Source organism: Mercenaria mercenaria, chromosome 19, assembly GCF_021730395.1.
Source record: "Mercenaria mercenaria strain notata chromosome 19, MADL_Memer_1, whole genome shotgun sequence".
In the NCBI taxonomy this organism is placed as follows: Eukaryota; Metazoa; Mollusca; class Bivalvia; order Venerida; family Veneridae; genus Mercenaria; species Mercenaria mercenaria.
In genome coordinates this window covers 33,150,632-33,173,678 of record NC_069379.1, presented here as the reverse complement: position 1 = coordinate 33,173,678, position 23,047 = coordinate 33,150,632, and the positions used below count along the sequence as shown (strand labels likewise).

General features: G+C 35.9%; 1 protein-coding gene across 1 annotated transcript in view; it reads right to left on the bottom strand.

Annotated features, from left to right (window-relative positions):
• The window catches only part of LOC123541786 (dipeptidyl peptidase 9-like), a 36,940-nt gene that overhangs the window by 8,042 nt on the left and 5,851 nt on the right, over positions 1 to 23,047 (bottom strand). The window contains exons 2-19 of the mRNA XM_053531003.1: positions 22,458 to 22,742; positions 22,105 to 22,290; positions 18,701 to 18,803; positions 17,791 to 17,962; positions 17,196 to 17,374; positions 16,773 to 16,889; positions 15,977 to 16,080; positions 15,290 to 15,464; positions 13,764 to 13,914; positions 9,706 to 9,776; positions 9,037 to 9,107; positions 7,262 to 7,470; positions 5,012 to 5,189; positions 4,338 to 4,449; positions 3,850 to 3,952; positions 3,281 to 3,330; positions 2,527 to 2,669; positions 1,203 to 1,314 (exon numbers count right to left, since the gene is read on the bottom strand). Coding sequence (XP_053386978.1) covers positions 1,203 to 1,314; positions 2,527 to 2,669; positions 3,281 to 3,330; positions 3,850 to 3,952; positions 4,338 to 4,449; positions 5,012 to 5,189; positions 7,262 to 7,470; positions 9,037 to 9,107; positions 9,706 to 9,776; positions 13,764 to 13,914; positions 15,290 to 15,464; positions 15,977 to 16,080; positions 16,773 to 16,889; positions 17,196 to 17,374; positions 17,791 to 17,962; positions 18,701 to 18,803; positions 22,105 to 22,290; positions 22,458 to 22,657 — 2,436 coding nt within the window. The 5' untranslated portion in view covers positions 22,658 to 22,742. The remainder of the gene's footprint in view (positions 1 to 1,202; positions 1,315 to 2,526; positions 2,670 to 3,280; positions 3,331 to 3,849; positions 3,953 to 4,337; positions 4,450 to 5,011; positions 5,190 to 7,261; positions 7,471 to 9,036; positions 9,108 to 9,705; positions 9,777 to 13,763; positions 13,915 to 15,289; positions 15,465 to 15,976; positions 16,081 to 16,772; positions 16,890 to 17,195; positions 17,375 to 17,790; positions 17,963 to 18,700; positions 18,804 to 22,104; positions 22,291 to 22,457; positions 22,743 to 23,047) is intronic.

Here is a 23,047-nt window from a genome sequence, read left to right as displayed (position 1 = left end):
CATGTAAAACTTTAACCAGAATTTTCTAAGTCCAAAAAGGGGCATAATTTGCCCAAAATACATGTCAGAGTTATGGAACTTGACCCAGTGAGGTTGGTAATTGATCTAGAAAAAGAAAAAATAAGTTTCAAATCTATATGCCTTTTAGTAATAGCTGTATGTACATACATGCAAAACTTTAACCAGAATTTTCTAAGTCAAAAAAGGGGGCAAAATTTGGCCAAAATGAAGGTCAGAGTTATGGGACTTGGTGCTATCAACTAGTTTTACAACCCCGAAGACACAAGTGAAGTTTCAATTCAATATCTGCATTAGTTTTGGAAATAGTAACTTGCATGTTAAACTTTAACCAGAATTTTCTAAGTCCAAAAGGGAGCATAATTTGCTCAAAATACATGTCAGAGTTACGGAACTTGACCCAAAGAGGTTGGTAATTGACCTAGAAAAAGAAAAAATAAGTTTGAAAGCTATATGCCTTTTAATGATTGCTGTATGTACTTGCATACAAAAACTTAATGATGGTGTGACGCCGACACCAGGGTGAGTAGAATAGCTAGACTATTCTTCGAATAGTCGAGCTAAAAATCTGTCAATGTCTACTTTCATAAGTGATTAAACTAAGATACAGTCAAACCTGAGTAAGCGGTCACCTTTATTTAGCAACCACTTGTTTTAAGCAGCCATATTCCCAATTTTTCCCATTTCCATACTTCCAGAACAAATTAACCTGTATTATCCAAGAACCTCTCTTTCAAAGGCCACCTGCTCTTTCCATTGACTGATTGAACAAGACAGGCATGAATATACATCACTTATCCTCTTCTGATAAAATCGGCTTCCAAACTAAAAACTTAAAGCTCATGTAATACTATTTTCTACGCTGTGCAAATGAACATCTCCCACCAGTATTACTAATTCCTGGAGTTAGTATGATCTATACTGTGAAATCATTTAATTTCGTGGGCATGAAATTTCCTGGTTTGGGTCAAAACGGCAATTTCGTGGGGATATGAATTCGTGGATTCCAACTTTTCAACATAAAATGTATGGAAATTTTACCTGTTCGTTCGGATTAAATTTCGTAGATTTACTCAACCACGAAATTCACGAAAATTAGTCCCCCACGAATATTAATGATTCCACAGTATTGCCCTGCTTGGAATGCAATCTTTATATAATATCACAAGAATTAAACAGTTTACCTGTATTTGATGTGGTTTGCATGCTTTGATTAAGGCATTCACTAATATACTGCTGTGTTGGAAATGTACATTCTCGTCTATCAGGCCATGAACTATCATCAGTCGATTCTCTCTGAAATGGTAAAACAAGTCATTTTCCCTTAAAAGGTGTTTACGATTTTATATTACTACAAACCCTAATCTTTCACTTCTTCACACCGACATACGAGGGATGTTCAATAAATACCCGGAAAAGTGCTCTCATTTCTTTATTTCTAGTCTTATTTTGCTAAAATTTGAAAATATGACAGATATGAACATACTGAATTCAAATACCTAAATTACAGATTTCAGAACATGCACAATATTTATTTGTCGTCTCCTAGGCAACGTCATCACCTCAAAGCGGCCCAACGTCATTATGATGCTGTCATATCACACTCAATTAATCAATACTACTCGTGATTACCATTGATTCAATGTTTATTACCATTAAATGCATTTTACATCTTCCTAAGAATAAATAAATAAATACTGTTCATATGATGTTCCTGTCATGTTGAAGAAAGTGGACACTGAACTGGTGCCCTATCAAGGAGCTTTTAATTCATTAAATGTGACTGAACGTTATTTTTCATGTCTGTAATACAAATCGTCAGCAATATTCTCCTGACCACTTTTAAACGTCACGTCCAACTAATAAAATTTTGTTTTCTTCAGGGTATTGTCCCTAAAACCTTTTTCAGCATAGCATTTGTCTCTTTCCTTCATTTTCGATTCAAAACACAAAATGTTATCTCACATTTCCGTTCAACACTGATTTTCAAGCAACGACCAATTCAATACGCCTACCAAATATTTTAATGATGTCACATTTATAATTTAACATTATTGGTGTAATGCTTACTTTTCATATCAGTATTCACCCAATTTAAGGAAAAGGTAGTTTGAAAAATAGGTAAGTGGCAAGTAATGTTTTAGCGCATGTACAATAGAAAAAGAGACAAAATTGGGACGGATGACGTCACATGACGTTGCCATGGGGACTTGCATTTACTTATTATTTATCCAAAAACAATCTAATTTTGACATATCAACTCAGTATTCCCTAGTCTACATTTTGTAGCATTTTTATCTGTTTGTGATTATAGATGAAGAATTGAGAGCACTTTCCCGGGAATTTATTGAACGCCCCTCGTACATAAACATTTGGTGTGGAAAATATTAATTATAAAGGAAATTTGTTTATAAACAGATACTGAAAAACTCCAAGGAAAACCAATAAAAATGTTTGGAAAGATGACAAACTTATAACTAATTTTGTGAAATAAATTACTGTACATACTCATTAGGAAAGTTGTCTATATAACTGAGAACATTTCCTTGCTGGTAGCCATATGTGTTGCTTTCAGGAACATCCATGTATCTTTCTGTGTAACCGGTATCATACAGATGCCAGTCTACTACGGGGGCACCTGCTATTGCAACCTGAAATATAGAAATATATATTCTGTGTAAATGGTATCATACAGATGCCAGTCTACTACTGGGATACCTGCTGTTGCAACCTGATATACAGACATACACTGTGTGTAAATGGTATCATACAGATGCCAGTCTGCCATTTAGTCTTAAGCCATTAAATTTGTAGTTTGTGTATACTATCATTATACAGATGCCAGACTAGCACCATGCCTTTTCAACCTCTGAGTAACTTGACATCAGATAAATACTTGTCTACTAGGTCACCTACTATTGCTACCTTAAATACAGAAAAACATTTTGTGCAAGTGGTATTATATTGTTGCCAGTCTACCTGAGAGCACCCCCCTTATGCAACCTTAAGTACAAAACTATGTATTTGGTTTAACTGGTATTAAACTGACATGAGTTTACTTGTGGGATTCTTGCAACCTGTAGAGAATTTGAAGCAAATGCCTGTTTTCTTGCAGGGCAGCTATTTGATAGAACAATCTCTACATTCTTAAGATTTTTTTTTCAAAATATTCTATGCATATTTTGCTTATGTTTCTGTATTCCAGTGACACAGACTTATGTCTAAATATGTATCATACTTCTATAAAACATTAAAGTCATACCTTAAATATATCTGGACGTTGAGCTAGCCCCATTAATGATAAGTAGCCACCTGAAAAATATAGAGTAGTAAACATGTTATTCAACTGATAAATTAAAGGATTTTTTTTCTTTATTATCTTTCAATAGATCAATACTTTTCAACTGTATTTCTAAGTGTATTTAAAATGTATAACTTAAGATATTATAAAGCTGTTATTCAAAACTGAAATTCATGCGAGGAAATGACTTGTTTGACTTTGTGCAATTAAATATTTTTAAATGGTGTTAATTCAATAAAAAGAAGTTAGTAAAATTAAAATGTTATCATATGTCAAGCCTTTTCACATATATTTACTGTAGACTTCCAATTTTTAAATGGTTGCAAATGGTATATTTGATATAAAGGGAGATAACTAATCAGTTTCAGTAGAATCAAAATGATGCCTCCCCCACAAATCATCCCACCAATTCTATCCTGTACCGAACACAGCTGCTTCCCTGCAGACTTCCACTTTTCAATGGTTGCAAATGGTGTAATTTTCATTAAGGGAGATAACTCACTATTAGATCAAATCAAAATGATACTCACCATATGACCAGCCATGTATGGCTATCCTGTTCTCGTCTATAAAATCTACCATAGACATTAAACTTTGTAATCCTTCAACCTGGTCCTCAATCTCTGTTGTGCCCTGAAATGAGGAAAGGTAAAACATAATTATTCTACTAAATCTGTCCCAGTGCCAAGGAAAACAAATTTTTAAAACTGTTCGACACAACATACAATTTGTAAATTGTGGTAATTTTCTTCATGCAAAACCTCTGAATATTGCTGGAATGAAAATAGTCAAAACACCTTTTTTTTTTTACTTCTATTAATGTGACTTAAGGGTTATCCTCATATGAAGTTTTAGAATTTTGAAAATATGAGTTCTGACAAATGAGCACTGCCACAGTTTAACACTTAAGCATAAAACTAGTCTGTTATTGGTGTTTGGTGGCATTCATTTAATTCAAAAAAGACTTTCAAATATCATGCTTCTTTTCTGAAAGGTTTTTATTGTACAAGCATTATACCAGTCTGTTTTTTATATGGCTCTCAAACTTCAGACCTCTACACCACGAACCTCTGCCATCTATCAGAACAACAGCATACCCCTGAGATGATAACGTATGTAATCTCAAAAACCTGCAACAGAGTACAACATAGAATTTCACATTTCGAAAATCAACCATGAAAAAAATTACCTCCAACAAAAAACTTTCAGGCATAAAGTTCATTTTACTGTGAAATCATTTCATTTCGTGGGCATAAAATTTTGTGGTTTTGCTAAAAATGGTTATTTTGTGGGAATATGAATTTGTGGATCTCAATTTCTGACTGCAAAATAAGCAGGAATTTTATTCCTTTGTTGGGAAAGATTTGATTGATGTGATTTTGGCACAACCACAAAATCCATGAAAAATACTCCAAAATAAGTATTAATGATTCCAAAGATTTCCACAAGCCAAATTTCAAATTTTAAACAAAACTTAAATCCTCAAAATTATACACTGGTAAAAAAATCTCAATGAATTTGGAGTGCAAGATCTCTGTGTTAGAGGTGTACCAACTTTGTAATCAGCACAGTAACAGGAGAGTGTGCAAATGTAAAATACTGGTTGTACCACACTCACAACAGCCATGGGCAAATACTGATTATAGTGACAGAAGTTGACAACTGTATGTAGTTCAAAACCAGATTACTTACTTTAATCCTTTAAACGTGTTTGACACCAGTTGAACATGGGGTCCACCGTACACAAACAGAACCGTCGGGTACTTTACACCTGGCTGGTAATTATGTGGTTTGTAATACATTCCGTACATTGTATAACCAGATTTACTCTTGAAGTTGAACAGTTCTGGAGGGCTGTAATCAGGACATGCTGAAAACAAACACCAAGAAAAATTATGACAAACTTTTTTTTCATAGGAAAATAATGATGCTTGTATTAATAAGCTAATTGGAAGGATCTGCAGTAGGCAGAATAAATTACTGTAAAATCATTTAATTTCGTCGGCATGAAATTTCGTGGTTTTGGTCAAAACAGCAATTTCATGGGGATATGAATTCGTGGATTTCCACTTTTTAAACATAAAATGAATGGGAATTTTACTTGTTTGTTGGGATTAAATTTCGTGGATTGACCTAACCACGAAATCCACGGAAATTAGTCCCCAACGAATATCAATGATTTCACAGTACAATGTTCAGGTTAAAATCAGATATCAAAGCTGCAAACGCTTTGCTGAATAAGTAATCATGCTTGTATGGAATATCTGACCCCCATTTTGCTGGGTTCAAGACTTGCACAAAGCAGTAATACCATATAATCCCTACTTAACGCCCTCCCATGATAATTGTCCACTCCTGTATTTTCAAAAAAATAATCTTTTTTTTTTTTTTTTTTAATTTAGATCATAAGGGAAAACCAGCAAAAAGGAAGTGCTGTTATTGTTAACATTCATTTTCTTTAAGCTTGACTTATATTTGCTAAAAAAAAATACTGGAATATTTTTCTTTTTCTTTTTTAAAGAACTGCTTCTGTCTGCTTTGCAGAATACTGGTAGCACCACCAAGGAGCCGCCTACTTCTTGAAATGGGAGTCTTTATCCATTATAAAAGCTGAGATCTTCACCCTGGTTCTTTAGTTCTTGTCATGTGTAATGCACACATACAAAGATCTCTAAGGAGTAGGGGCTTGAACTTAACTCAGCTTTGAAGTCGGGTGTTTAACCACTGGACCCCTTCAGCCATTCAAACGACTTTATCTGTATACAGAGTGATAAATATCTCCAGGAAAACTTCTTGAATTCACTAGGAACTAGAGCTATCACTAAAGATGATGAATGTACCCCCCACATGCACTGACACAGTACATTGCAATTTGACCCACACAAGATTGCATAATTATGTGGACTGTATGAATATAGACTGTATGTATACAGTATAGTAACAAAAAACAAACTCCCATAACTATGCAGAATATTTATCTAAAAGAACGTAACATGCACCATGCACAACTAGGGTTGATACTGATCACTTGTGTGAAGTTTCATTAAATTGTGTGCAAGGGTTCGGAAGATTAGGCGCGCACAAGATTGCATATGCAGACTGTATGTACATAGTATGTGAACAAGAAACAAAGTCCCGTAACTCTGCAATTTTTGTCGTTGAAACAACCTAACATGCCCCATGCACAAGTACTGTTGTTACTGATCACTTGTGTGAAGTTTCATTATATTGTGTCAAGGGGATGAGGAGAGATGGTGCGCAAAAGATTGTGTCTATGTATATAGTATAGTAACAAAAAACAAAGTCCCATAACTCTGCAATTTTTTTTTCTGAAAGAACCTAACATGCCCCATGCACAACTACTGTTGTTACTGATCGCTTGTGTAAAGTTTCATTAAACTGTGTCAAGGGAATGAGGAGAGATGGTGCGCACAAGATTGTGTCTATGTATATAGTATAGTAACAAAAAACAAAGTCCTGTAACTCTGCAATTTTTTTATCTGAAAGAACCTAACATGCCCCATGCACAACTACTGTTGTTACTGATCACTTGTGTGAAGTTTCATTAAATTGTGTCAAGGGGATGAGGAGAGATGGTGCGCACAAGATTGTGTCTATGTATATAGTATAGTAACAAAAAACAAAGTCCCGTAACTCTGCAAATTTTTTTTCTGAAAGAACCTAACATGCCCCATGCACAACTACTGTTGTTACTGATCACTTGTGTGAAGTTTCATTAAATTGTGTCAAGGGGATGAGGAGAGATGGTGCGCACAAGATTGTGTCTACGGACAGACAGACAGACGGACGGACGGACAGACAGACAACCTGAAACCAGTATACCCCCCCTTACAACTTTGTTGTCGGGGGGTACAATTAATAGATCAATTCCGGTTACAAACTAAATGTAATTAAGACAGTAAAATGGATATCTAAACATACGAGAAGAAGGCATGAGAACTCCAATTGGCTGTGTCTTCACGGCACTTTCTGAATGCGTTATTTGGTGTAACGTTGACATAGGTGTAACTTTAGCAGAACTGTACACCGATACAAACAGTGTACGTTCCTTGTTGAAGGAGACGCTGTGTGAATATCCTAGCTCAGTTAATCTCACAGGGTCACCAGGCGTGCTGTATGAGGTTACATATCTGAAATATATATAAAATTTATTAAACGAGTGTCTTTACATGCTAAATTTATTCAATAAGTTTAATAAATTTAAAGTGGAAAGACACAAAATATAGTACTCTTTTTATCACATGTAAGCTTCTCCTGATGAAATATTAAAATTTCTTCTTTCTTTACATTTTATGGACCAAGTCTATTTCACCAACCTCTCTAATATTTAACCCTTACCCTGCTATATTTCTATAATGGACTGGTCCATCTTTCAATTTGGACGGTACCACTTACTACTCAAAGGGTTTTCACTGAAAATTTACTGACTGAATAGCGAACAGTGCAGACCATGATCAGACTGCACGGATGTGCAGGCTGATCTTGGTCTGCACTGGTCGCAAAGGCAGAATCGTCTGCCGCCAGCAGGCTAAGGGTTAAAATTACATCAGTGTCAATGCTTTAGTACACTAAATGCAACACCAAATTTTGTAAGGCTTAATTTCACTCCCACAACGTCAAACGTGATAAATAGAACTAAAATGGCTGAAGAAGAAAAATATACATATGGTGAAACTTCTACAAAATGAACACAAGCGGGAAGGCAGAAATATGTTTGTTATACTGATGCTATTACTTGGGAAAGTTTAATTCACTGGTATTTGTTATGGAGGCCTTGCTATTCAGAGGTGTTGTTTTTGTTTGTTTTAGGTTTAGCACCATTTTTCAACAATATTTGTAACAGTTGTGATAGCAGACAGTTAACCTAACAAGTGTTTCTGGATTCTGTTATCAGTATATTCTCCTCAAGTAGCACATGAATAAACTATGGAGGATGAATGTTTTCAGACGCAATGTCTTTAGTCAATTCACAAGGAAAGCATAAGTCTCACGATCTGTAGATCTGCGCTCTCTCTAACAAGCTAAGGGGACAGACTGAGGTGTTGCTAAAAGAGGAGATACTGTATAAAGTGTATTTTAGGGTTGATGGGACTTACAACTGGCTTTCATTATTAATACCCCCAGACACAGCTCTGATACAAGGATTTAAAATACAGTCAAACTTCCTTCGCTGAACCCGGATTATTCGTACACCACCCTTGCTCAAACTTTTGGTCAGGTCCCAGCAAAATCCTTGTATTATGTATTTTGTTTGATGGCTCAGTCTACAGGTAACTCAAACCAATTTCGCTAGTCCTGTCAGTTCTAGCAAACAAGGTTCTACTGTGCTGTGGTCACGACATTGGACCGTCAAGTGTGACCTCGACCGTGAACCTAGTTACATAGTTTCTGCCCATTGTCTTGTGAGATATACAACTGATACTAGTGTTATGAAAATCTTTCCAGCAGTTTAGAAGACACTGAGCAGACACGAAGAACAGATGAATGGGGGTGTGACTCCAATATAGTCTCCATACACTTTGTATCTTGGGGGTAAAACAATGTTCATCTTTAGATAAGCCTCCAAACTCTTCTTAACATCCTTGGATGAAAAATCTTTCTAACATGCTTAACAAAAGGACAAATATTATCTGTCAATTGTGCAATCATCAATTTGAGGTACTTGAGAGGTAAGAGTATAAGAAATGCACACTTACAAATGAGTTTCTAAAGGTGTATCTTTCAAGCCTATAAAGTATACTAGCTGTCGACTCTCATCTACCCAACACTGAAAAACAGAAAATAATGTTGTAAGCATAGTATCCTGATAGCTGACTGTCTTTATACAACTGACTCAATTAGTGTCCTCCTTCAGAAAGCTCTGCAAGTTCCGAACCAAGCTTTTTCTACAATGTAGTATTTGAAAAAAAAACCCTGCATAATATCATCCAACAGACATCTGCTTTTTTCTAATGATTTAATTTTTGATGATCTTACTTCTTAATTCTGCTGAGCTTTCTGCACTAAAAGATCATTTTTTTACCAAAATTTGTTTGCAGTATCACCACTGAGAATTTTTGTCCCAAATTTGGGGGAAAAAAAAAAGAATTTATCTTCAAAATGGGAAAATAAAATTTTGTTTGCAGGGTCACAACTGAGAATTTTTGTCCCAAATTTGGGGGGAAAAAAGAATTTATCTTCAAAATGGGAAAATAATATTTTGTTTGCAGAGTCACAACTGAGAATTTTTGTCCCAAATTTGGGGAAAAAAAGAATTAATCTTTAAAATGGGAACATGACCCAATAACAGCTATAAAATCAGCCAAAAAAAAAGGTTGTGAGCAAGCTATCTGAAAATGACTTAAAATAATCTGTGCAACACTTACCTCTTTAGGAGAGACCTCCCATTCTCCGGACGTTATTGCTGTAACTGTAGAGCACTCGCATCTCAACACATCTACAATATAACAGTAAATACAGTTAGTTTTAATACAATATCAAAATACTTTGTCTACTGAAGCACACTCGCAAGAAAAAAAGTCTGTTGACAGCGCGCTCGACTATTTGAAGCACTGATAGAAGTATAGGGTCAAAATATTACCTGAAATTTTCAAACAAAAGAAAAGGAACAGATAAGGCAAACAATGTACCTGCATTTGTAGATTTGGATAAGTTTTGCACTATAATGCAATGTGTGGCCATGTTGGTAAGCAAATGTTCAAAGTGTGAAAGCCATATATCAAACAGTTGATAGACAAAATATCGAATGGTATGCGAAAGCTAACTAATTTCTTTGTCCAGAAAAAGGCCATAACTGAGCTCAAGTCCTTGTCCTAGGTAAGCAGACTATGAAGGTAAACAAGTGGTCAAAGTTTCAAATCCATATGACAAACAGGTTAGGCATAATATAGACTGGTACGAAAAACTTCACTGATTTCAAAGTCCAAAAAGGTCCATAATTTAGCCAAATTAGTTGACAGAGTTATGTACTCTCGCCTACAAATGGAAACCATGATGATAAACAAGAGTTCAAAGTTTCAAAGCCACATGACAAATAGCTTTGACAAAACGTTGGCTTGTATGAAAACTAAACCAATTTTCAAGTCCAAAAAATGACATAATTCAGCCGAAATAGTTGACAGAGTTATGTACTCTTGCCTACAGATGGAAATCATGATGATAAACAAGTGTTCAAAGTTCCAAAGCCACATGTCAAATAGTTTTGACGAAACATGGACTTGTACGAAAACTGAACCAATTTCAAAGACAAACAAGAGGACCATGATGGTCCTGAATCGCTCACCTTTTCCCACATGATCCAGTTTTGAGTATGACGTTGTTTTTTTTCTATTATTTGACATAGTGACCCAGTTTTTGAGCTCATGTGACCCAGTTTTGAACTTGACCTAGATATTATCAAGATAAAAATTCTGACCAATTTTCATGAAGATCCATTGAAAAATATGGTCTCTAGAGAGGTCACAAGGTTTTTCTATTATTTGACCTATTGACCTAGTTTTTTAAGGCACGTGACCCAGTTTCAAACTTGACCTAGATATCATCAAGGTGAACATTCTGACCAATTTTCATGAAGATCCATTTAAGGGTATAGCCTCTAGAGAGGTCACAAGGTTTTTCTATTTCAAGACCTACTGACCTAGTTTTTGATCGCAGTTGACCCAGTTTCAAACCTGACCTAGATATCATCAAGATAAACATTCAGACCAACTTTCATACAGATCCCATGAAAAATATGGCCTCTAGAGAGGTCACAACGTTTTTTCATTATCTGACCTACTGACCTACTTTTTGAAGGCACGTGACCCACTTTCAAACTTGACCTAGATATCATCAAGATGAACATTCTGACCAATTTTTATGGAGGTCCATTCACAAGTATGGCCTCTAGAGAGGTCACAAGGTTTTCTATTTTTAGACCTACTGACCTAGTTTTTGACCGCACATGACCCTGTTTCGAACTTGAACTAGATATCATCAAGATGAACATTCAGACCAACTTTCATGAAGATCCATTGAAAAATATGGCCTTTAGAGAGGTCACAATGTTTTTCTATTATTTGACCTACTGACCTAGTTTTTGACGGCACGTGACCCACTTTCGAACTTGACCTAGATATCATCAAGATGAACATTCAGACCAACTTTCATACAGATCCCATGGAAAATATGGCCTCTAGAGAGGTCACAAGGTTTTTCTATTATTTGACCTACTGACCTAGTTTTTGATGGCACGTGACCCACTTAGATATCAGCAAGGTGAACATTCTGACCAATTTTCATGAAGATTTCATGAAATATATGGCCTCTAGAGAGGTCACAAGGTTTTTCTATTTTTAGACCTACTGACCTAGTTTTTGACCGCACGTGACCCAGTTTCGAATCTGACCTAGATATCATCAAGGTGAACGTTCTGACCAATTTTCATGAAGATCTTATAAAATATATGGCCTCTAGAAAGGTCACAAGGTTTTTCTATTTTTAGACCTACTGACCTAGTTTTTGATCGCACGTGACCCAGTTTCAAACTTGGCCTAGATATCATCAAGATGAACATTCAGACCAACTTTCATACAGATCCCATGAAAACTATGGCCTTTAGAGAGGTCACAAGGTTTTTCTATTATTTGACCTACTGACCTAGTTTTTGAAGGCACGTGACCCAGTTTCGAACCTGACCTAGATATCATCAAGATGAACGTTCTGACCAATTTTCATGAAGATCTTGTGAAATATATGGCCTCTAGAGAGGTCACAAGGTTTTTCTATTTTTAGACCTACTGACCTAGTTTTTAAAGGCACGTGACCCAGTTTCGAACTTGACCTAGATATCATCAAGATGAACATTCTGACCAATTTTCATGAAGATCCATTGAAAATTATGGCCTCTAGAGAGGTCACAAGGATTTTCTATTTTTAGACCTACTGACCTAGTTTTTGATGGCACGTGACCCAGTTTCGAACTTGACCTAGAATTTACCAAGATGAACATTCTGACCCATTTTCATAAAGATCCCATGAAAAATGTGACCTCTAGAGATGTCACAAGCAAAAGTTTACGCACGCACGAACAGACGCACGGACGGACGGACGCCGGACGCCGGACGCTGCGTGATCACAAAAGCTCACCTTGTCACTTTGTGACAGGTGAGCTAAAAAGGGCCATAATTCAGCCAAAATAGTTGACAGAGTTATGTTCTCTTGCCTATAGATATAAATCATGATGATGAACAATTGTGCAAACTTTCAAAGCCACAGGTCAAATAGTTTTGACAAAACATAGACTTGTACACAAATTGTACCAATTTCCAAGTCCAAAAAGGGCCATAATTCAGTCAAAATAGTTGTCAGAGTTAGGTACTCTTGCCTACAGATAGAGTCTGTTATAATAAACAAGTGTAATAAAAGTTTCAAAGCCATATGTCAAACACTTTACACAAAATGTGAACTGGTACGAAAAACTTAACCATGATTTCTAAGTTAAAAGGGGCCATAATTCAGCCAAAATCCTTGATAGAGTTATTTACTCTTGCCTACAACTGGCCATGGTGATGGTAAACAAGTGTTGAAAGTTTCAAAGCTTTATCTCAAAAGACTTTGTCAAAAAGTGGACTGGTACGAAAAACATAACCAAGGTGTGACGCCGACTCCGACGCCGCCGTGTTGAGTAGGATAGCTCTACATATTCTTCGAATAGTCGTGCTAAAAATTCTACATGTCAGTCCAGCATGTTTCCACCCTGCAGCAGTGAGTGGCAAGTGTTTTTTGAAATGCCTTTAGCCACTCAAGTTTTATATGTGTTCAGGTCCAATTTCAGACATTTATTTCATCTGCTTCTTTATTCACATGTACTCAAGTTGTTACACTCTCCCCTAGACATAGAAAAGATTTACATTTTCATGATTGTAACTCTGTTCAGAAGATGTCCAACTATTTTGTTTGCTTGTGAATGTTTCATAAAACCTAACAATATCTAGAGTCTACACTAGAATATCCTATTTTCTGCAAGTAACTGACAACTTCTCCACAGGTCAAATAAATTTAGACTAACAATCACCGCCAAACTTTTACAGGTTGACTTCCACTGACTTTAACGCCGTTTTTCAACAGTATTTCAGTCACGTAAGGGTGGGCAGTTAACCTAACCAGTGTTCCTGGATTCTGTACCAGTACAAACCTGTTCTCCGCAAGTAACTGCCAACTTCCCCACATGATTCAGAGGTGGAGGACTAATGATTTCAGACACAATGTCGTTTATCAAATAGTTTATCAAATAGTCACAGAGAACATACGCCCCGCCCGAGGATCGAACTCGCGACCCCGCGATCCGTAGACCGAAACTCTACCTACTGAGCTAAGCGGGCGGGTTTTCCACTGACTCTGCAAGCAGGCTGATTTAAAAAGTTTGAAAATTAAATTAACCTACCATCATGTAATTCTGATTGTCCAAGCACTTGCTGTGAGGCTAACTTTGACGAGATTTTATACAAATGTCGAAATCCCGATCTTTCCGACATCCAAATAAAGTTAATCTCATTTTGTGACTCTCCAGGTAAAAAATGTAGTATATCGTGTACCTAAAATATATAAATAAGTTTACTATCATTTAAGGTAACACACCAGTGATGACACTTGGCAATTTACATATGATAACGTACTCCCTTTATGCAACTGAACACACACGACATGACTTTCAATTGAAAGCCAGAGAAAATCAAAATCATTTATATACAGAGAATACATAAATGACCCCCGCCATGAGAAAACCAACATAGTGCATTTGTGATCAGCACGGATCCAGACCAGCCTGCGCATCTGTGCAGTCTGGTCAGGAGGATCCATGCTGTTTGCTAATGGTTTCTCTAATTACAATAGGCTTTGAAAGTGAACAGCATGGATCCTGACTAGACTGCACGGCTTTTCTGGATCCATGCTGGTCACACATGCACTATCTTGATTTTCTCATGGCGTGGCTCAAACTGTCAAATGACATTACAGGTCCACTAACCTTAATGTTTTTTCTATTAAATTTACACTGAACAAGTACAAGATATAGTTGTAACATGTCTAAAATGCATAATGTTTTAACATTAAAAAGCATTATGTGTCAACACGGACGTTTGATTTCATAGTTGGTACCCATTTTCTTTCATATCCATTAAAGATATTTTGTTTCCTTTCAAACTTGCTGGAATTTTGGATTTTTCAATTCCTGTCTTAACTGAATTGCATTTTTAGTATATGATAATGTCAGTATTATGACCTCAAGGTCAGTCAGACATTTAGAAAATAAACATGTATCACCTATCAATGAACTGTAGTCTGACATACTTCACTGTCATGGTATTTATCATGATCAATGAGCAAAAATGGTCTATGAATAAAAGAAATCTGTAAATGCAAATTTCAGTGCTTAAATAATGCTTTTCCTAAATCTGCCACAACGAGCAAGCAAGACTCTTAAAATCAACTGAAGAATTTTAATGCTGGCAATCAAAATATGCCCTTAACTGATCCTAATTACAATAAACCATATTTCTGAGGTATCACGGGTAAATTGGATATTTCTCACATATATTACATATACCAAACTTTTGGAGGTGTGTTCCTGTATCATTTAAATTCGAATATTTCTCATACTCATGTAATTGTAAAGCGCAATAGAATATTTTATAATTTTTGCGCTATATAAAATGCCATGTATTTGTATATTTGTATTTATTTGTATACATTATATATACTTACATTTAATCACATTTCTGAGGTATGCTCCTGTATGACAGGTAAATTTGGATATTTCTCACATATACTAACAGTAACCCATATTTCTGAGAAATCTTCATGTATCACATGTAAATCTGTATATTCCTAACATTTATTTATATCAACTTATATTTCTGATGCGTCTTCATGTTACACAAGTATATTTGGATATTTCTGACATATACTTACATTAACCCATATTTCTGAGGCGTCTTCATGTATCACATGTAAATTTGGATATTTCTCAGATTGTGTAGCTTCCATATCAACATCTTCTGTTGCCTTGGTTACGATAAAACATTGTGTAGGTATCAATACCAGAGACAGGTGTGTCTGTTTCCTGTTTAGCAGTTGACAATGGACACTGTCAAAAATAGTTTACATCATATATAATTCTGCTTCTATCTTGTACATACAAACAAAATACATGAACTTTCGTGCTTCACGAAACAATTCGCAGAACACTGTTGGTCAAGAGGATTATGCTTTCCTATGGAGCTGAAGGTCATAGGCTCTTCAAAAAATAAAAAGAAAGAGTAGATTTCCCGGAAGCACAGAGCACACTAAACACAGTCTGAGAGCTTAATTTTTTCACAAAGCGAATGAAAATAAAATTCATATTTACCATTACCTTAAGTAGGCATTTTGCATGCAGAAATGTTTGCAAATGTTTTTTATGAATGTGATAAATATAAAAAGAAGCATTCCTGAAAATAATTTAATAATGTTTTTGCAGATGTCTTTAAGAGTAAAATAATACAAATAAACATACAAATTGTCAACCAAGTACAAGAGGATAAGTGTTACATTAATTGCACTTATTCACTTCCTGAGCTAAGGCAATAAAATGTTTTCAAACACTTTTCTGATACTCACTATTTAGCATCTGGGGTCCAGCCCGCTCTAAGTAAATACTCCATGGACGGAAACAATGAGCTAATCGACTCGTATAAACATTTGCATACAACAGTCTCTGATATCTGAAACAATAACATATATTTCCCTTACTCTGCTAAATTTCTAAAATGGACTGGTCCATCATTCAATTTGGGCAATACCATTTATTATCTGAAAGGGCGTTCACTGAAAATTTACTGACTGGATTCCATGATCAGATGTGCAGGCTGATCTTGGTCGGAAAGACATAATCACTTGCCACCAGCAGGCTAAAGGTTCCCTATTACACCATTTTCCAAACAAATTACCACAATATCTCTAGAAAACATATCCATTTCTGGAGAATATACAAATTGTTCCTTTTTGTTGAATTTTAAGTCGTACTGGCACAATTAAGGCCATAGGGTGACCTTCTAGCTTGATGGCGACTCCATGGACAGTGATGGTGCCATGCTAGACACCGATGGTGCCTCAATGGACAGTATTAGTACCTCGATGCACAAGCACTTGGAAGGACATCAAGCCTACTGCAAGCCAACTGAAAAGCTACTTATCATGAAAAAGAATGTTGTGTACTGACCCCTAAAGTTGTGATGGGTAAGAGGTTTCAAGCCAGTGACTTTTAACTATGCAGGCATGCATCCACATGAAATCTGTTCTTATATTGTGAGCTTACATTCCAGTATTACAACTATTTAAGGTATTTCTACAGACAAGAATACTTCAGTATGATTTAAAAGAAAGAAATAATACAATATTTAATGTCAAAATTTACCTGATCAGTTTCATTGATTGAGAATTCTACAATTTTGAGGCAGCTTTTGGCGTTAGTTTTTCCTGGCCGAGGGTATCTGTACTCGTCCACACCCTTGTCTTCCAGTGGAGAATAAATCTGAAATATAAACACCCAAATACTTTGACCATAGACAAACTTCTCAGTGAGTTTTAAAAATACCTATAAAATACTTCTAACACCACTGGAAGTGCAAATTTCTTGAAATGTTTTTAAAGCATTCGTAAAAGCAAAAAGACATTCAGATGACTTACACATCACCACCCTAGTAATTTGATGTCTGTGTTTTTATTTTATTAAGCATTGGCGTTACAAAAGTATTTGGATGATATAGCTAATCATGAATATGAATTTCTAGTAGTAGACCTGTTTTATCAGCATGATGGTTTTATATTCTATGGTTACCTGTAAAATATCAACTTCCGACTCGTCTACCTCCTCGTACAATATTCTGTAAGTTTTACTGTCAGGAGATTTATCACATTTAGGTTCCCACCAGTAACCTGTATAGCGGTCAAATTCCTCCTGTACAACAAACGATGGTACTCCAGAACTGTACGGGTCCTCCTTTAGACACCCAGTACCTAGAGAGAAAAATACAATACTCTTAAGTTATAGTGTTTTTGTCTTTAAAGGGGCACACCTCCAGATGACAAATAAATCTTGGATTTTTAAAAACAAATAGCAATTGATATTACATATTGAAAATGATAAATATGTATTGTTTAAAGAACATCTAATCCTGATTGACTGAAACTAGAGCTATCACTGAATGAAAAATCACTTTTGTAGAGAAAAAATTAATTCTGCAATGCTTAAACCGTCCCTGAACGCATATTTATACTAGATGGTTATCATGTGTATGAAGCTGACTGGATCCCTTTAAACTTGTGGAAATAATTTGCCCAACAACTCTTCTGCAGCAGACAGACCACATTGTAAGAAGACTCTTATATACCCCTCTAAATTTCTGTTCATAAGGTTATAAAATTATATTTACCTTTATTTGAATGAGTGAGCCTCACTTCCTGTCCAGTTTTTGTATTGACTACCCATAAGTCATTGCAGTTAACAAACGCTACAAGATCCGAATTGTTTGGGCAGATCTGAGGGTCCATTCTTGCACCTTGTACATTGGTATCTATATTTTGAGGGAAAACTGGGTCTACACTCTGTAAAGTAAAATGAAACTGTGAGGATAATTCACTTTTTGAATATGTTAACCTAGTATGGTGCAATTTGTTATATTATCATAAGAATTTACAGTAATTCCGTGGTTAAGCGGACCAAGTGCTGGACATGCAACCTATACATCCAGACTTCGCAGCTGCATGATATCGAACTGCATCCCTTAAAGTGCCAGGTCCTTTGCCAAACACAAAGGCACTGAAATACTATATAGCCATAAAACAAGCCTGCCACATCAGCTTATAACACAATGCTGTGCCTTTAACTTTTCATACTTCTGTATTTACTTACATACAACACAAAGTTTTTCTCCTTAAAATCAGCCCTGTGTTGCTTCGTCTAATAAGTGAGACAGTCTTATAAGTGAGTAAATGTCACTGACTCAAAGTAGTTATAAAATAATCTGCAAAATACTGCCAATTCTGAAGTAATTTATGAACTCTGTCTTACAGAAGAATCAACTTTAAGTGGGTAAATAAAGTGTGTTGACTGACATCAACAGCTTTCAGTTTTAAATACTGACAAAATTAATGTATTTATATCACAAAGATTTCATTTTTCTATTCATAGTTTATAATCATTATCAACATAATATCTGACAAAATGAATCCAAATCCAAGTTCATACTAGGTATACAGTAAGCATAAACAAGCATGTCAGATATTTTTAGTCTTCAACACTAAAAAAAAAAAGATCTAATCCAGAATGTTTTTATAACTTACCGTAAGATTTTCATCAGAACATGTAAACAAAGTATTGCATGCTGGGAAAACCAATTTCCCTTTCTCTGTCAACTCATAGGAAGTAATTCCAAATACTCCTAACCTGAAGTTAAAACAAGAGGACCATGATGGTCCTGAATCGCTCACCTGTCCCAACATGACCCAGTTTTGAACTAAGTATGACGTCGTTTTTTTTCTATTATTTGACATAGTGACCTAGTTTTTGAGCTCATGTGACCCAGTTTTGAACCTGACCTAGATATCATCAAGATGAACATTCAGACCAACTTTCATACAGATCCCATGAAAAATATGGCCTCTAGAGAGGTCACATGGTTTTTTCATTATTTGACCTACTGACCTAGTTATTGATGGCACGTGACCCAGTTTCAAACTTGACCTAGATATCATCAAGATGAACATTCTGACCAATTTTCATGAAGATCCATTCAAAAGTATGGCCTCTAGAGAGGTCACAAGCTTTTTCTATTTTTAGACCTAATGACCTAGTTTTTTTGACCGCAGCTGACCCAGTTTCGAAATTGATCTAGATATCATCAAGATGAACATTCAGACCAACTTTCATACAGATCCCATGAAAAATATGGCCTCTAGGGAGGTCACAAGGTTTTTCTATTATTTGACCTACTGACCTAGTTTTTGATGGCACATGACCCAGTTTCAAACTTGACCTAGATATCATCAAGGTGTTCATTCTGACCAACTTTCATTAAGATCTTGTGAAAAATATGACCTCTAGAGAGGTCACAAGGTTTTTCTATTTTTAGACCTACTGACCTAGTTTTTAACCACAGTTGACCCAGTTTCGAACTTGGCCTAGATATCATCAAGATTAACATTCAGACCAATCTTCATACAGTTCCCATGAAAAATATAGCTTCTAGAGAGGTCACAAGGTTTTTTTATTATTTGACCTACTGACCTAGTTACTGAAGGTACGTGACCCAGTTTCAAACCTGACCTAGATATCATCAAGATGAACATTCTGACCAATTTTCATGAAGATCCATTCAAAGTATGGCCTCTAGAGAGGTCACAAGGTTTTTTTATTATCTGACCTACTGACCTAGTTATTGATGGCACGTGACCCAGTTTCAAACTTGGCCTAGATATCATCAAGATGAACATTCAGACCAATCTTCATACAGTTCCCATGAAAAATATGGCTTCTAGAGAAGTCACAAGGTTTTTTTATTATTTGACCTACTGACCTAGTTATTGACGGCACGTGACCCAGTTTCAAACTTGACCTAGATATCATCAAGATGAACATTCTGACCAATTTTCATGAAGATCCATTCAAAAGTATGGCCTCTAGAGAGGTCACAAGCTTTTTCTATTTTTAGACCTAATGACCTAGTTTTTTTGACCACAGCTGACCCAGTTTCGAAATTGATCTAGATATCATCAAGATGAACATTCAGACCAACTTTCATACAGATCCCATGAAAAATATGGCCTCTAGGGAGGTCACAAGGTTTTTCTATTATTTGACCTACTGACCTAGTTTTTGATGGCACATGACCCAGTTTCAAACTTGACCTAGATATCATCAAGGTGTTCATTCTGACCAACTTTCATGAAGATCTTGTGAAAAATATGACCTCTAGAGAGGTCACAAGGTTTTTCTATTTTTAGACCTACTGACCTAGTTTTTAACCACAGTTGACCCAGTTTCGAACTTGGCCTAGATATCATCAAGATGAACATTCAGACCAATCTTCATACAGTTCCCATGAAAAATATAGCTTCTAGAGAGGTCACAAGGTTTTTTTATTATTTGACCTACTGACCTAGTTACTGAAGGTACGTGACCCAGTTTCAAACCTGACCTAGATATCATCAAGATGAACATTCTGACCAATTTTCATGAAGATCCATTCAAAGGTATGGCCTCTAGAGAGGTCACAAGGTTTTTTTATTATCTGACCTACTGACCTAGTTATTGATGGCACGTGACCCAGTTTCAAACTTGGCCTAGATATCATCAAGATGAACATTCAGACCAATCTTCATACAGTTCCCATGAAAAATATGGCTTCTAGAGAAGTCACAAGGTTTTTTTATTATTTGACCTACTGACCTAGTTATTGACGGCACGTGACCCAGTTTCAAACTTGACCTAGATATCATCAAGATGAACATTCTGACCAATTTTCATGAAGATCCATTCAAAAGTATGGCCTCTAGAGAGGTCACAAGGTTTTTTTATTATTTGACCTACTGACCTAGTTATTGATGGCACGTGACCCAGTTTCAAACTTGGCCTAGATATCATCAAGATGAACATTCAGACCAATCTTCATACAGTTCCCATGAAAAATATGGCTTCTAGAGAGGTCACAAGGTTTTTTTATTATTTGACCTACTGACCTAGTTATTGATGGCACGTGACCCAGTTTCAAACTTGACCTAGATATCATCAAGATGAACATTCTGACCAATTTTCATGAAGATCCATTCAAAAGTATGGCCTCTAGAGAGGTCACAAGCTTTTTCTATTTTTAGACCTAATGACCTAGTTTTTGACCGCAGCTGACCCAGTTTCGAACTTGACCTAAATATCATCAAGATGAACATTCAGACCAACTTTCATACAGATCCCATGAAAAATATGGCCTCTAGAGAGGTCACAAGGTTTTTCTATTATTTGACCTACTGACCTAGTTTTTGATGGCATGTGACCCAGTTTCGAACTTGACCTAGATATCATCAAGATGAACATTCTGACCAATTTTCATGAAGATATTGTGAAAAATATGGCCTCTAGAGAGGTCACAAGGTTTTTCTATTTTTAGACCTACTGACCTAGTTTTTGACCGCAGCTGACCCAGTTTCGAACTTGACCTAGATATCATCAAGATGAACATTCTGACTAACTTTCATAAAGATCCCATGAAAAATGTGACCTCTAAAGAGGTCACAAGCAAAAGTTTACGCACGGACGGACGACGGACGCTGCGCGATCACAAAAGCTCACACTGTCACTTTGTGACATGTGAGCTAATAAAAATAAAACAAATTTTTATGGATTTCCTGTTTGAGGGGATTTTTTTTATTAAGTAAGTTGATTATGTTGAAAGCATGAAGCTTATTTGAATCACCCTCGAGTCTACATCCTGGAAAAACCAATATTCCAACAAGGCATGGTCCTGACCCCTTTGGGACTCGAACCCATGACCTCCTAGATGAGCTGCTGTTATCTTAACCAACTGACCACATAGATCTCATCTGATTGTCAACCGACTTTGTGACATTTCAATCTTTAATACGTTCCTGTTACACCTTCCAGACTTGTTTTATTTTTATAGATCTTGATTTTGGCTTCAACAATCAAAATTTATTCAAAAGAAATAAAGCGTCTTCAGGAAGCCTCTAATTACCTTTTCCTTTCTCTCAGCAGTTGTTCCTCCCGTGACATTTGTCCACTATTTGATAACGTCGAAGAGAAAGACTCCAGCAGACTGCACCACTGTAACATCGGGGTGATACTCATTGGAACTGACGGGACATTCACATACATTAGCGTTGACTCTCTTTGCTTTGGCGGGATGCCAAGAAAATACAACCTGATTATAAGAATACAAATTTACACTAAACATTAAATTCTACATGATATAAACATGGACTTCTTTATTCTGTTACTCTATTCATTGAAAAAAAAATATAAAAAATTACATTACCATAATAAATTCATCTTAAAATTTGCTTTTCACTGTTTACTGAAAGTATATACCTTGTAATAGGTCCATTCGGAGTATCTTGGGTCCGAAACTGGAAATTTGACGGCACTCTACTAGCTAATGAGCTCACCAACTTTCTTGTATCCTTGACAACAGCTTTTATCTCCTCCCACGTTTTAGCCCCGCCTTTATTTTGCTCAACAAAAATTGGATCACTGGCTCCGACTGGACTTTCCAATAATTCGGAAGCCATTTTTAATTTCTTTGCTGGTGTATCAATTTTTGCTGTGTGAATAGTTAACTTCGGTCAATTTGCATGATAAAAGTAGTATTCATATCTGAAAATACACACAAAATTATCACTTTATTACAAACTTATAACACAGTTCTTGGTACTGAAAACAGAGTTAAATATTCGTAACAAGAATGATGTCAACACTGTTTGACACATGCGCCCTGAAAATGTTTGATATAATAATAAGTAAGACTAGAAAAACGATTGAACAATAAATTCCCAGCAATATGTATCTGTCTACTTCATGTTATTGATGAAGTACAGGTTTTTTTTCCGGCTGTTTTTATAGCCGTGATTCGGCTATATTCCCAATGCCAAAAAGTATGTATTTTTCCCAAAATGAGTGCA